Source organism: Suricata suricatta, chromosome 9 (assembly GCF_006229205.1).
Source record: "Suricata suricatta isolate VVHF042 chromosome 9, meerkat_22Aug2017_6uvM2_HiC, whole genome shotgun sequence".
NCBI classification, from domain to species: domain Eukaryota; kingdom Metazoa; phylum Chordata; class Mammalia; order Carnivora; family Herpestidae; genus Suricata; species Suricata suricatta.
Genome location: NC_043708.1, coordinates 133,183,838 through 133,196,968, shown reverse-complemented (window position 1 = coordinate 133,196,968; position 13,131 = coordinate 133,183,838). Strand labels below are relative to the sequence as shown.

The 13,131-nt window shown below is 50.4% G+C and overlaps 1 protein-coding gene across 4 annotated transcripts in view; it reads left to right on the top strand.

Moving 5' to 3' along the window:
* NTRK3 (neurotrophic receptor tyrosine kinase 3) overlaps positions 1-13,131 on the top strand; it is a 301,136-nt gene that overhangs the window by 206,550 nt on the left and 81,455 nt on the right. For 2 of the 4 annotated variants that reach the window (XM_029952433.1, XM_029952432.1), the window contains one exon: positions 203-2,305. The exons of the other annotated variants lie outside the window; for them this stretch is intronic. In XM_029952433.1, the coding sequence (XP_029808293.1) occupies positions 203-321 (119 nt within the window). In that variant the 3' untranslated portion in view covers positions 322-2,305. Of the gene's footprint in view, positions 1-202; positions 2,306-13,131 lie in introns of those variants that run through there. 4 annotated transcript variants of the gene reach the window in all.

Here is a 13,131-nt window from a genome sequence, read left to right as displayed (position 1 = left end):
CTCCTCTCCAGCCCGTTTGCTGACAATTCATTTGATGGGGTTTCCAATAGATCTGTATCCATATCTCCCGTTCTTTCCCCCTGCCCCCTTTCAAGCTCCCTCTCCGTTTCCCCTCCTAGTTTTGGTCTTCTTTGGGGGTTTTGGTTTTTACTTTATTTTGCTTTTTTCTGTTTTTCTGTTCTTTTGTTTTTGTTTTTTATAGGTTTCAGAGAAATTATGTTGAATCCAATAAGCCTTCCCGGACATTCCAAGCCTCTTAACCATGGCATCTATGTTGAGGATGTCAGTGCTTATTTCAGCAAAGGACGTCATGGCTTTTAAAAAAAACTCCTTTTAAGCCTCCCTGTTTTGATGTCACCTTGGTAGGCTGGGCCCTCTGAGAGGTGGGAAGCTCTAGGCGCTGTTCTCTTTGGATCCGGGGATGCTAAGTAGAAACCGCATGAGCCGCCAGTGCCGCTGCACCCTTGACTGCCACCGAGATGGGTGTCCTCCCCATCTGCCACTGGCAGGGTGGCCCTTTCCCTCAGTCATCACTGTGCTCCTTTTTTCCCCGGCCTCCGGGGCAGCTCCTGCCACCATCTTTAGAGCCGATAAAGAGAATTAAAAACCTGTGCACCAAGAACCATCTTTTAAACACACTAGCCATCCTCTTGCTTTACAAAAACAACTCAGCCAACATGAGAAAGCCTGACGGAAGCCCAGCCGTGCTCCGGCCTCAGTTACCCTGCTTGGAAAGTGGGTCTCCCTAGGATACCAGGCTGTCCTTAGTGACCTCATCGCCCTGCAGCCTCCGGTGGGGAAGAGCAGCTAAGCAGAGGTGGAGACCACGCGCTGAGAGAGAGGGAGCCAGGCCCCACTGTGTTGGCGCCAGATTAGGTCTCAGAGGAAAGAATGAAAACCAATCATTTTCTATCTATCTATATATTTTTTGTGGTTTTGGGTTGTTCGTTTGTTTTTTTGTTTTTTTTGGTTTACTTTGGTGGAAAAAAACCAATACGTTTTTTGGACACCTTTTCCCCTACCTTCCTCTTCTTTCTGGAATGGCTCACAGTGAGTGTGATACTAGAAAACTCCTTGGCCCCTAGATCTGCAGTCCAGACGAGCTTTTGCTGGAGGAGGCTTTGCCCATCCATTGGCCGTCCTACCACAAGGGACCGAGGGAGTCAGGGGCCAAGGCCCTTCCTCCGAGTCCCTGATCCCAGGATTGGCTCTCTACCCCCACTTTCACTTACTCTTGACTCTGAGAACTTTCGGAACCCAGTGGAATCACCATTTCAAGGCCAAGATGAACTGAAGGGGAAGAGAAGGAAAACTTGGCTTCCTCCAGCCCCTCTCATGGCACCAGTGGAAGTGTCCTCCTGTTCTCTGGTCAATATATGTGTTTACTTTGCTTGCTTTGACTCATGCCTTACTCCGTGGCCACTCTCTCCCAAAGAGGGGGTTTGTTTCCCCCCACCCCCTGCCATTTTCAGCTTGACCCACTCGGGAGCGGGAGAGGGAAAGGGAAAGGGATGCCTTCCCCCAGCTCTGATAGGAAAGACATTGTGGTAGAGCCTGAACCTCTCCCAGACTAGCTGCCATGTTGGTTGGCCCAGGTGCCTCCACTGTGGGAAGTCAGCACCGGCTGCCCCTTGAGGGGTTGGTGGAGAGCACGAAACAGCGGGTCTCCCGTGGGGAGCTCTTAGGACAAGATGGTGGTGGCTTTTCACCCCTGAAGTTTTGGGGCGGTGATGCACAGCAACAGAGAATAGATTCTCTGCCTTTGGCAGATGTATGCAGGAATTAAGATTCCCACTGAAGGTTTTCCTTTTTGCTTCCTATGGATGGGGTTCTTTGTGCCCGAGTTCCCAGCCTGATCCTGCAGATGCCTCCCGGGGGTTACTTTCTGGGTTCTTGGCCCGTATCTGGGGTGGCCTCCCAGACACTGTAGCATCCAGCGTATCCCGTGGGGGGTTCAGGTTTCCTCCAGGGCCTTGAGATACGTGTTTTTCCAGCTCCTGCCAGCTTCCCGATACCCTCCCCACTGACGCTTCCTGTCAGGCTCTTCCCCATCATGTCCCGCTGACCCTCTGGGCCAAGGCCTCCTCCCGAGTGTGGCTTTAAGGAGTAAGCTTGAGGACGATGTTTTTTAATTATTGTAAATCATTACCTCATTTCCAGCCTGCCAGGCTCCATCCACCCCAGCATCTTTTATTCTGCCATTTTCTCACCTTGTGCTATGACAATGGGGCGTTGTATTTCCACAGAGACTTATAGGAGTGTTCAGTGTATAGTTTCTTAATAAACACTTTATTTTCTAATGAAATGACTGCATCAGACCTCTTATTTGGCAATTCTGCAAAGACTATTAAAGATCCAGAAATTCCCACATTCCCCCCCCACCTATTTTACTGTTACTCCTTTAAAGAAGCTTCGTAGCTTCAGTCCTGTTTACAGAAGTGTTTGCAATCTATCACTTTGGTTGTTTTCATTGAGACTCCTCCAAATAGGTCAAGTCCATCTAATGAAGTGTTTCCTCAGCCTATTGAGGAAGAATTAGAGGTACAGAGAGGTTGAGCGATTCACCCAGGGTCACACAGCACAAGAGGTGGAAGCAAGGTTCAAACCGGACTCCTCCAGACACTGCTCAGGCCACTGAGACCCTCCCCTCCTTGGTGGCCTTGGGACTGTTCTGTTACCTGAGCCACCAAGGCTTACCAAGATCCTTCCTTCAGAGCTGATGTGTAATAGATTTGGGGAGTAGAACTGAAGGACCCTCGCACCAGCAGGGTGATAGGATTTTCCCTTGCATGGAACTGGTTTGCACCTTCCCTGTGTCTTGCGGACATGACCTTGGCCAGAGGAGGACTGGGCTCTGGGCTTACAGGCCAGGCTGCTCACCATTCAGGGACACCCCATCCACACATCTGCACGCACACCCTCAGGTGGGTCGGACTCTTCCATGGGGCCCACGTGGGCTGCGGAAAGTGGGAGGCAGTCATGGGGGTCCTACCGAGAGTAGAATGTGTCGGTGAGCCAGGCACGGCTGTGTGCCCCAGCTTCCTGGCCCTGACACAGCTGGAAGGGGTTGCCATGCCTTCCGTAGCTTATCACATCTTCCATCTAGGAAGAGGGGCCTCTGTATTCAGAACACCTGGAGCAAGAGTGGAGGACAAGGCTGAGGAAGGGTTCCTGGGTGGGACTGGACCTTACACTGGGCCTCGCTTCCTGGTAACAGTGACCCAGGTAGAGCAGGTGCATGAGCTCAGGGCACAGGTCCAACAGGGATGTGGTCAGACTAGGGTGGTGCTTTTTCTCCTGACTCTCATTGACTTAATCTCCTACTTAAATTGAGTCTGAGCTCCCCCTAGTCTTCCGCTGAATGGAAGTTCCTCTCTAGAATGGCCTGGGGAGGCCATTGCCCCGGCTTCGCATTCTCCTGTCCTTGGTGGTTCCAGGGCTGGGATTTGGATGCCCTAGGGGAGGGACTGTCTTTGGGACCATGGGGGGAAAAAATCTCATTTTTAACAAGACAGAGATTTGACCTTTGTTTTAGTCTAGTGCACGGAGCCTTGGATCTTTGGGAGAGAAGATGATGAATGGAAATGGCCCCTGAGAAGAGGGGAGGGACAGGACACAGCTCAGAGGGAGGGGCCCCACAATCCCTGTGAAGGGAGGGCTCTGAAACACAGCAGGAGACACGTGGAGAGGTGGGGGTTAGAGGGTTGGGGGAGGAAAGGGCACGAGGACTTGTCTGGTGGCTCCTATTTTGCCTGTGAAGTACAAGGTCAGGCCTGGTGCTGTGAGTGAGATCTGAGGAGAGCTGAAAGGTCTGAAGAGCCAGAGAGAGCAGCGTTTAACGTCCAGAACTCTGTTTTCCATGATTTGCTGCTGGGCCCCGAAGTCCCAGGCCCTTATTCCAGTGCTAGAGCCTCTGGGACAGTTAGACCTGGCGCAGAGCAGAGCCGGAGAGCACAGCTCAGCCCAGAAGGATGCTGCCGGTACTGGCTTTGTGCAGGGAGGCTCCAGGGACCAGCCAGACCTTCTGGGTTTGGAATCTCCCCCGGAGGGTTTCACACAGTGGTTTTCAGGCCAGGAAGCCGGCGTGTCTGCCGGGTGTGGGATGGGACACCCTTCTGGAAGGGGTGTTTGAGGAAGGCTGGTTCTGAACCCTACTCTCTCGAGCCTGGAGAGCGGGAAACTTGCTGCATCCTTCAATACAGTGGCGAAGACAGGGGTAGAGCCTTCCAGGGACCTGCTCTAGGAAGGACGAGAGCTTTTCACCAGGGTTCCATGGCCAGACCCTGGAACTGGTTCCCAAGCACCCAAGAAGGGGCCCACCTGTGGGACACTGACAACAGCCATGAAGTCCCTCACGCAGACCTGCTCAAAGCCAGGCACCTTTGACCCAGGAGGAAGCGGACCCTCAGAAAGTAACCAGCCCTGGTTTTCACAGCTTGTGACCTGCAGAACCAGGGCTGCCAAGAGGTCTCCTGGACTTCACCATGTGCTCCACAAAGCAGCCTATCTTCTGCTTCTGGAAGGCTGCAGTCTGGGGGGGCTGCACACCCACCCCTCCCAAGGCAAACAAGTTTTCCAGGGCTCTCCAAGGCCTGATACCTTCCCCCCTAACCTCCTTTGGTCACCACCCAAGGTCTGCAATGTTTTCTTCTTCATTCTATTCTAGCGTTTCATGACCCTGGGCACCTGAAAGTGTGGTGGGTCTTAGGTCTAAGGTGAATTATCTGGCTTGTGGTGAGCAAGATTCCCAGGCAGACCATGGTAGCATCTTTGATGTTGGGGGAGGGCTTGTTGGGTGAGGCCCACCATGTCTGGGCAAGTGTGGGCAGCTTCGGACAGGAAGGTGGTGGAAGGAAGATCCTTGCCTGATTCCTCCCATCCATCCATATTCAAACTTTCTTGCCCCATTGGAAAGACCTCCCGGTGTGTCGAAACCCAGCCACGTGCTTCTTACCCAGGAAAAGAACCCACGCTAAGCATGTGTAATGTGGAAGCCAAGAATCTGCCCTCTGGGCTGCCCTGGCTCTTCCCTCTTGTGTGGGAATTCCTTCCGCAGCCAAGCTCACGGCCGCCACGCCCTCATCGCCAACTCTCAGCCACAGGTGTGACCTCAGCACTGGTGTGACTGTGGCTGGATGCCTCTCCTGCCTGGGTCCCGGTTTCCACAGGCCAAGCCCAGGCATGAATGGTGGTTCACGCATCTCCGACACAAGTAGTGAGGGGCAGGAGGCGGTTTGGTGGCACGGAGGCGGGACGAGAGTGGGCAGGTCGATGTAGGAGGGTTCTGGTGCTGAGCTCTGCCAGACACGGATCAGGAAGGGGGCCTTCGTTCTTCAGTGTGTGGGGACTGAGCTCCGGGTAGACTCCTGCATTGCTGTTGGCGTGGTTCCGGAAGGGAGAGAGAAATGAGGGGAGGAGGAGAGGGGTGGTGGGGGTAGGGATGCAGGCTTCTCTGGGGCCCCTCTGGGAAGGACAGGAATGGAGGGAAACTCTGATGTGTGACAGCGGAGAAGGTGGTGGGGCAGCCGGGAGCAAAGGAGCCGCAGGAGCCTGGTTTGAAGCCAGATTGCCCACGGGGCCTGGGGCTCACCCTCTCCATTCTTCCATGGGGCCGATATGGGCAAAGCTGCTGCAGCCTGCATTTGCCTGGAGTGGCCCTGGCTCTGCCCTTCGCCATCAGAAATCCCGTGACCACCCCCCGGACTTCCCACCTTCCACAAAACCTCGGCCTGGGTCTGAGAATACCACTCTCAGAGCCAAGTGAGATTCCCTGTTCAACCCCATGTGAACCCCAAAGTGAGTCGAAGAAGATGTGTTTGCTGGCAAGAGATAAGGGTCCCCTGTTTGGTTTTTGGGAGGGGGGGGGCTTGTTCCAAAATTCCATCAGGATTCTCAGATCCATTTAGGTAGGATTTTAATCCCAATTCTTCCTGCGCGGTGGGTGGTACATCCGGGAACCCAGGGGCCTCCTTGGAGTTGACGCTCTGCTCGCTCGGGGAGATTTCTGCATGGGGCATGAGGTCTGAGGCCTCTCTGTACTTTTGTCCCTGTCCATCAGGACACTGCCCCTCCATCACGAGATACCTGGGTGTGGCACGAGTGTTCTGTGTGCTCCGCGGTGGGGTGGAGGACGGTGAGAGCTGGGGCGGATGAGGGAGTGTCAGGACTGGCCTTGAATGAGGCCCGCTGGCTACCCTTGGCAAGGACAGGCAGGCAGGAGGGTCTCTGGGGATCCCACATCCTGCAGGGACATACAGGATGCTGCTGGCTCCAATTCTGTGTCAAAGGCCTCCAACCCAAGGCGAGGCTCAGTCCGTGCAGGTGCACTCTGGGAACGAATTTGGGACTATGTGGGGGAGAGAGGAGAGGCAGGATTCCCCAGTTCCTAGAGAAGAGCCAGCGCTGTAGAGGGGTCGCGGCTGAGGGCTTTGGTGACACTTCTGAAATCTAGAAAACCAGAGACATGTGAGCTCTCTGCACAGTACCAGAGGCCACCCTGAGCTGCTCAGCATCATGGTGTTTTCCCAGGACCCTCTCTGCAAACAGGAGCTGCCAGAGGCCTTTCTGATGTAGAGAAATTTGACTTGGCTAAGAGCCCACAGAGGGGTACATGGCATAATGGGAACCAGGCTTGGCTCTTGCAAGAGGCAGAGATGCTGAGCAACCCCATACCTCACACCCCTATCAGACCAGTTCACACCCCGCACCCTTGTCAGAGCAGTTCCCACTCCACAGCCCTGTCAGAGGAGTTCACACCCTGCAGCCCTGTCAGACCAGTTCACACCCTGCAGCCCAGAGCAATTCACACACCGCAGCCCTGTCAGAGGAGTTCACACCCAGCACCCCTGTCAGACCAGTTCACACCACACCCCTGTCAGACCAGTTCACACCCAGCACCCCTGTCAGACCAGTTCACACCCAGCACCCGTCAGAGGAGTTCACACTCAGCACCCCTGTCAGAGCAGTTCACACTCAGCACTTCTGTCAGAGTTCACACCCCACACCCTGTCAGAGAAGTTCACACCCAGCACCCATCAGACCAGTTCATACCCCACACCCTCTCAGACCAGTTCACACCCAGCACCCCTGTCAGACCAGTTCACACCCTGCACCCCTGTCACAGCAGCGTCAGTGATATCTGAGGGTTTGGAGGGATGGTCAACACTCTCCACTCAGCAATGGAAAGGGTTTGAAGACCAAGCAGTGAGCCAGCCGAAGGTATGAATGAGTTGCAGGGAGGTGCTGTCTGGTCTGTGGCTTCATCACAGTTTGGGGGGGTGGAGCGTCACGTCAGCTCAGATACCCCTGCCCTCCCCCGGCCAAGCCTGACGATGGTAAGTAATGCCTGAGGCCTTGGTGGCTAGTAGTGACACCCAGCCTATCTTCATGGCCATCTTCCCTCCTCAGTTCCTGCTGTCCGCGAGCTGTTATCACAGCCGCAGCATGAAGCCGGCGTTCTGCCTTTGGGGACTTCCCTGGAGCTATGGGCCTAGCTCCCTTAAAAAGACACGGGCTTCCCTCCTTTGTCCCCAAGTTAGTTCTGCAGTGAGAAGAGCAGAGACCTTTCCACGGAAAGGTGATTTATTGCTGTCAAATATGGGTGGGTGACACTTCCTTTACAGAGCTCTGAAATGCCACCTCCTTTTACTCTGAAGCTCACACCAGCTTTCGTCTGTTTTGGATTTTGGGATGTTGTTTTGAAATGGCAACACCATGTGCTTTTTACTCTGCAAGGTTTGCGACAGCCTTTGGCCAAAGGTCATGCTATCCTGGCTCTCACATGGACTTCTCCGGGGAAAGAGAGGGTGTGGGGCTGTGGGAAGGGGTCACAGGTATCTATTTGGAAGGGGACTTGTCTGTAGTCTGTGATGTGGCTCTCTAATCGGCTGCACAGGCCTGGGGAAATACTTACTTCACACGGCCAAGGTTCTCGGGGGTACCGGGAACACATACCATGGAAAGTCCTTGAGTTTGAAATTGAGAAGGTTTAGATCCCTGACACAGGAGACCTCTGGACCTGCAAGACTCCTGTCACTCATCTTTATCAGGCTGGACAAGTTGTCCCCAAGATCTGCCCTTCTGCTGCCAAAGTCAAGAACGGGCAAGTCCTAAAGCCTGTGTCCCATGGACCAACAAATGTGGGTGCTGCTCCCAGTCCCTCCTTCAGACAGTCTCGGTGAGAAAGAACATTCCAGAATGCAGGCTAGATGCTGAGTCCAGCCTTTCTATTCTATATACACCAAAGAGTTAGCCTTTTCTTGCTATTAGTTCTGAGGGAAAACTCACATAACAGGGAGCCTGAGGGGAAATCTCACAGAAATTTTTGTCATGAGCCACAGTCTTTGTAAGTTCAGTTTGGCCAAGAGATCACATCCAGCACCTGTGACTCTGGCAGTTCTTATCTGAGGGCCACAGCTTGGGACTGAAGCGTTTCACTTCAGAGGAAGCCAGATGCCGCACGGAGCCAGTGAGAACTTGAGTCCGTTCTTTCCCACAGTCAGTGGGGGCAGAGAAGGCTTCACAAATATAGACTAGATTCTGAGAATATCCTTCTTGGGAGAATTTAAATTCTGAGTCCATGTTTGAATGACTCATGGAATCCTTCCATCTTTATGGCTGTCGGTTTGGCATTTTGGTACCATAACAAGCAGTTGCCACTAGTTACCTCTGACACCAAATGGCCAATCTCCTCGTGAAGAAGACCAGAATAACTCACTGTGCATTTTCAGGATGGTGTTTTTGGCCATCTTAGTAGCTTTAGGGGGTTAGTCACTTGACCAACTATTGTCTCCTGTGAATTGATTAGTTTTCTGGACAAAGCTTCAGTTTCTGCAATATGGCTCTCTCATAATTTGAGTCCTCAACTTTCAGAGAAACCTTTTCCTTTTACTCCAGTTATCACATAAATGATGTAATAAACAATGTTGTCAGGATCAAGTGCTCTCCTTTCCATTGGCTGCAACAAGGCTTCCCTAAGATCCCATCAAATAACTTTGGAGAATGTTGCATGGTGTAGCCAATCTCTCATAGATTCACAACACATATTAGGATATTAAAGGCTCTGAGAAGTCCTCCTTTAAATAAACCTTTTATCCTGCCACTTTTCCAATCTAATTGAACATAGACTTCTCTTAATACCTATCGACAGACTAACACACACACTTTAGGTAACACTGGGTTATGGTGCAGCCCGAGCTTTTTCTCTTAAATATTGAAGTAGGATGTTAATCCACCACTGACCTTATATCAAGATGAACGACCACACTCCAGTACCTTTGCTCAGCTGTAGACTCAGTCCCTGCTTCTGCCCTCTGCCCTGCATAGAGGCAGAAATGATTCTGGGAGCTGGTGGATGGGTACTGTTGTGAAGAGCAGGAAACCGTCACTGTGGTATCTCAGAAGAAAATGGTAAGTCATTTCACATAAGAGTTTCAGACTAACCCTGGCCACACTCCCAGGCTGGTGGAGGTGACATCATCTAGGGGGCATACATAGAACTGAAGATCTGGAGTTCAATCTCAGTCTTCCACTAGTAAAATGACTTGGGGTAAGTTCCCTTTCCATGTTCCATATTTGTCTCTAAACTTGCTAATCCTCAGATAAAAGACTCTACCTAACCATATGCCATATTCCCATGAGTCATTATTGTCTCCTGGTCGGGGACATCCTTTGGTTTTTGGGGTCACCTCTCTCTGCTGAGTGTCTTGATGTATCACATGTGAAGAATACCTTTGCCCCCTACTGAAATGCCGGGGGGCTTGAAAGCAAGGGGAGGGAATTGAGAGGGAGAGCGAGAGAGCAAGAGATGGCTGCCCTTTTGCATGAGGCTCGGTGGATTTCTCTGGATGAGGAAGGAAGCAGATGCTTGGGGGTTAATAGACCCTCTCTGTCACAGTTGGACAGGGCCAAGCGGGAGTTCTCAGCAAGATTTTCCGACTTTGATCTCAAGAAGGCAGCTCTGCCTAACAAATAGTCTGAAATGTCAAAGAATAAATGTTAAAGCTTGAGGGGTCGTTCTCTGGGGAGTTGCCTGGGCTGGCTAGGGAGGGAGAGGAGGAGGGAGAGAGGGACACAGCAGAATCCTTCACATAAAGATTCCAACTTGGTTTTGTGATATTTAAGAAAAAAGAAAACTCTGAATTATTTATAGCACAGAAGATGGAAGCAGGCTGTAGAGAAGTGGCCAGGCTTAAGATGGTGGTTCATGTTCCATTATTTACCTGCCCCAGCCTTGAACTGGTAAAACTTTCCTTGTTAGTGACATGTTATCGACCTCTCCGTGAATTACTTACCATCATTACTATTATTACTATTGTTTTCTGATCACTCTTACTATTATTATATTAATTAAAAATTTCAAGTCCTTTGACATGGGAGTTGGGGGGAGGCAATTTCTAGAAACAGTTATTGCAAAAAGCAGGTATTGTCTCTTCCTCTTAAAGGATCTCAGCATGTCCTTCACCACCTCTTTCCGTACCCACCAGCTTGCACAGTGCTCTCGTATGGGTGTGAACCATCTTGGCTTGAGTCTGGCTTCCAATTGGCCATGTTGGTATTATTTCATCATTATTATCTTCTGATATGTTCCATTTGCAAAATACAGGCAATTATCATCTGCCTTTTCTGGGTACGCTGGGGAAGTGAATGGTGCCTTGTGTTCAGAACACCTCCGTGTCTGGGTAGGGGTGGAGGGCAGAGAAAATAGCATCAATGTTATGTGAGGGGGAGAAAAAAGGATTTAAAGAAATTTAAAAAGGGCAAATCAGAGGTGATAGAAGGATTAGTGTTAAAGCTGGAAAGAATGAGGTCTTTCATCTGCTTATTTTAGACAGTGATGTTGTTTAGATGTTTTAAAAAGTGCTTCTAGTTGCTAATCACATCCTGATTCTATAGCATGGGTAATTGAAATCCACTGATAATCTCAGAATTGCAGTTAAATTAAAAATGACAAGCTTCAGATGCTCTCCCTTCTCTCTCCACAAAAAATACATATGCGCTCGCAGTCCCTGTGCCTCTAATTATTTTGCACACCTTGGACCCTCTCAGAGATGCAAACAAATGGAACCAGTTTTTGACAGGTTGGGGATGTTGAGGTGAAGCTAGTCCAAGGACAAATCGATCATCAGTAAGCCTCCAAAGAAGCATTATTGTGTTTATTATGTATTACTTTTATTGAAAATATTAATACTTCTGCTATTTTTTCTAGACTTCTTTCTTTCCCCACCTAGAAGAACCTAGAGAACATTTTGCAGCTAAAATGTCACAGTGACACTCCTGTTATAAAACTCTGAAAATGTACTTATTTTTATACTCAGTAACTTACTCTACCTCTCAGAAAGTTCTTCCAAATATTTTCCCTCCACTGCCTGCTTTTGGTGATGTAAAAGTGTGGCCAGCATTGTTACTGTAGGACAGTGGCTCCCAGACTTCTTGGTCTTGGGACCCCTTTACAATCTTGAAAATTATGAGGACCCTAAAGAGCTTTTACGTATGTCGATTAAGTCCACCTCCATTTATTGCCGTTGAAACAAGAACTGAGCAAGATTTTAAAAACACAAGCACATGCACACATCCCAGTTAGCTGTCAGGTGATGTCATCATCCAACAGGAAGCCACTGGAAAAACTTCACATATACCTGTAAGAGAACGAGAGGGGGGAAAAAAGCATAGACCATCTCAGTAGACCTTAGTAGACCTTAGGCTTTAGACCTTCCTAGGAAAATAGTTTTAACACATGGCTCTCCTGATAGGGTCTTGGGGCTACCAGGAGTGTCTGGACCACACTTTGAGACCTGCTGCCATAGGGAAACTGAGGCGCAAGCAGCTTCTCTAATTAAGTTTAGGTTCCTTTGTTGTCAGTGAATGATACCAGTCATGTGCTTTGCTCCAGTGTAGGGCTACCCTCAAGAACCCCATTTCTTCATGCGGATACCACTGATTATGCAGATACTCAGTCGCTAGGAATATGGGAAATACACGAGAAAAACTTTCATTCTGAAAAAAAACTGAGTGGTGGATGTTTGTTTGCTCTGGAGAAGGAGCATGGGCTTGCTGTAGCAGTTAGCATGACTGGCTGATTGAAGAGACTCATCACGAATAGGGTTTTAAAATCCTGATGGTAAAAGAGGGTGGAATGAATGGCATGGAATGAAGGAAATTTACAATCAGCACCTTGCAGGTCAGAAGTGCATCCTAGCCCTCCAAGTGCATCACATTTGGATTTATCTAAGGAACATGTGGGGCTCAGCAATGCTCTGCCAGGACCCGTAGGAGTGTCTGTTTAAGTTTAGAGACACTGGCCCCTCCCTCACACTCCTGACCTGGGCAGTTCTGGTAGAGGGAGATACGACTGTGAAGTTCATGACATCCTAGAGACCCTTGGGTTAACTGTGCACATCTCAGGCTGTCCTGGGTGTGTGGTGCTGTTCTTCTTACTTCTTATCATTTGTACCTTCATACCCCAGATTTATCTTTTATACCTCAGGGAGAAGCACTGCTCTCAGCTTGTTCTGAAATGCCCTTTGGCACCAGTACTTGACAGTCCTCCCCAGGAGAACAGGGCCTTTCAAGAATATTTCCGAGGCCATGAACAGATGGCTCATTGATTCACCCTTAAAACACACACTGGGTGTCTGCTCAATGCCATGCACTCTGCCATGCTTCCTACCTTCAAGAGCTTTGTAGTCTAGTGCAGTCAGTTCTCAATGACTGGTAGTGACTTGTTGCCCAGGGGACACACGTGGAGATAGTTTTGGTTGTCACAATGGAAGGTAGATGTTACTGAGAGCCCCTGAACAAAAGTTACGTGACCCAAAATGTCAGTAGTGCCAAGGTCGAGAAACCCAGTCCATCTCCTAGTCTTGGCTAAGAAGGACCCCATACGTTTCAGGGCCTTCCTACAGCCACCACAAGTCCACGGGCCATGGGAAGTGACCACCTGGAGCCTTGGCCTCACTCCCCTTCTATGTGCAGTTGCCTAAACCAGAATTGCTCAGCAAAATGGCTCTGAGCCCACTTCCATGCCATGCGCACACCTCTGCATCGATCTGTTCTCCTAAGGGTGGGTTGCACTGCGGGCATGTGGGCCAAGCCCAGGGGTGGGCCAAGGGGCCGGCTGCTGTTATGGCAGAG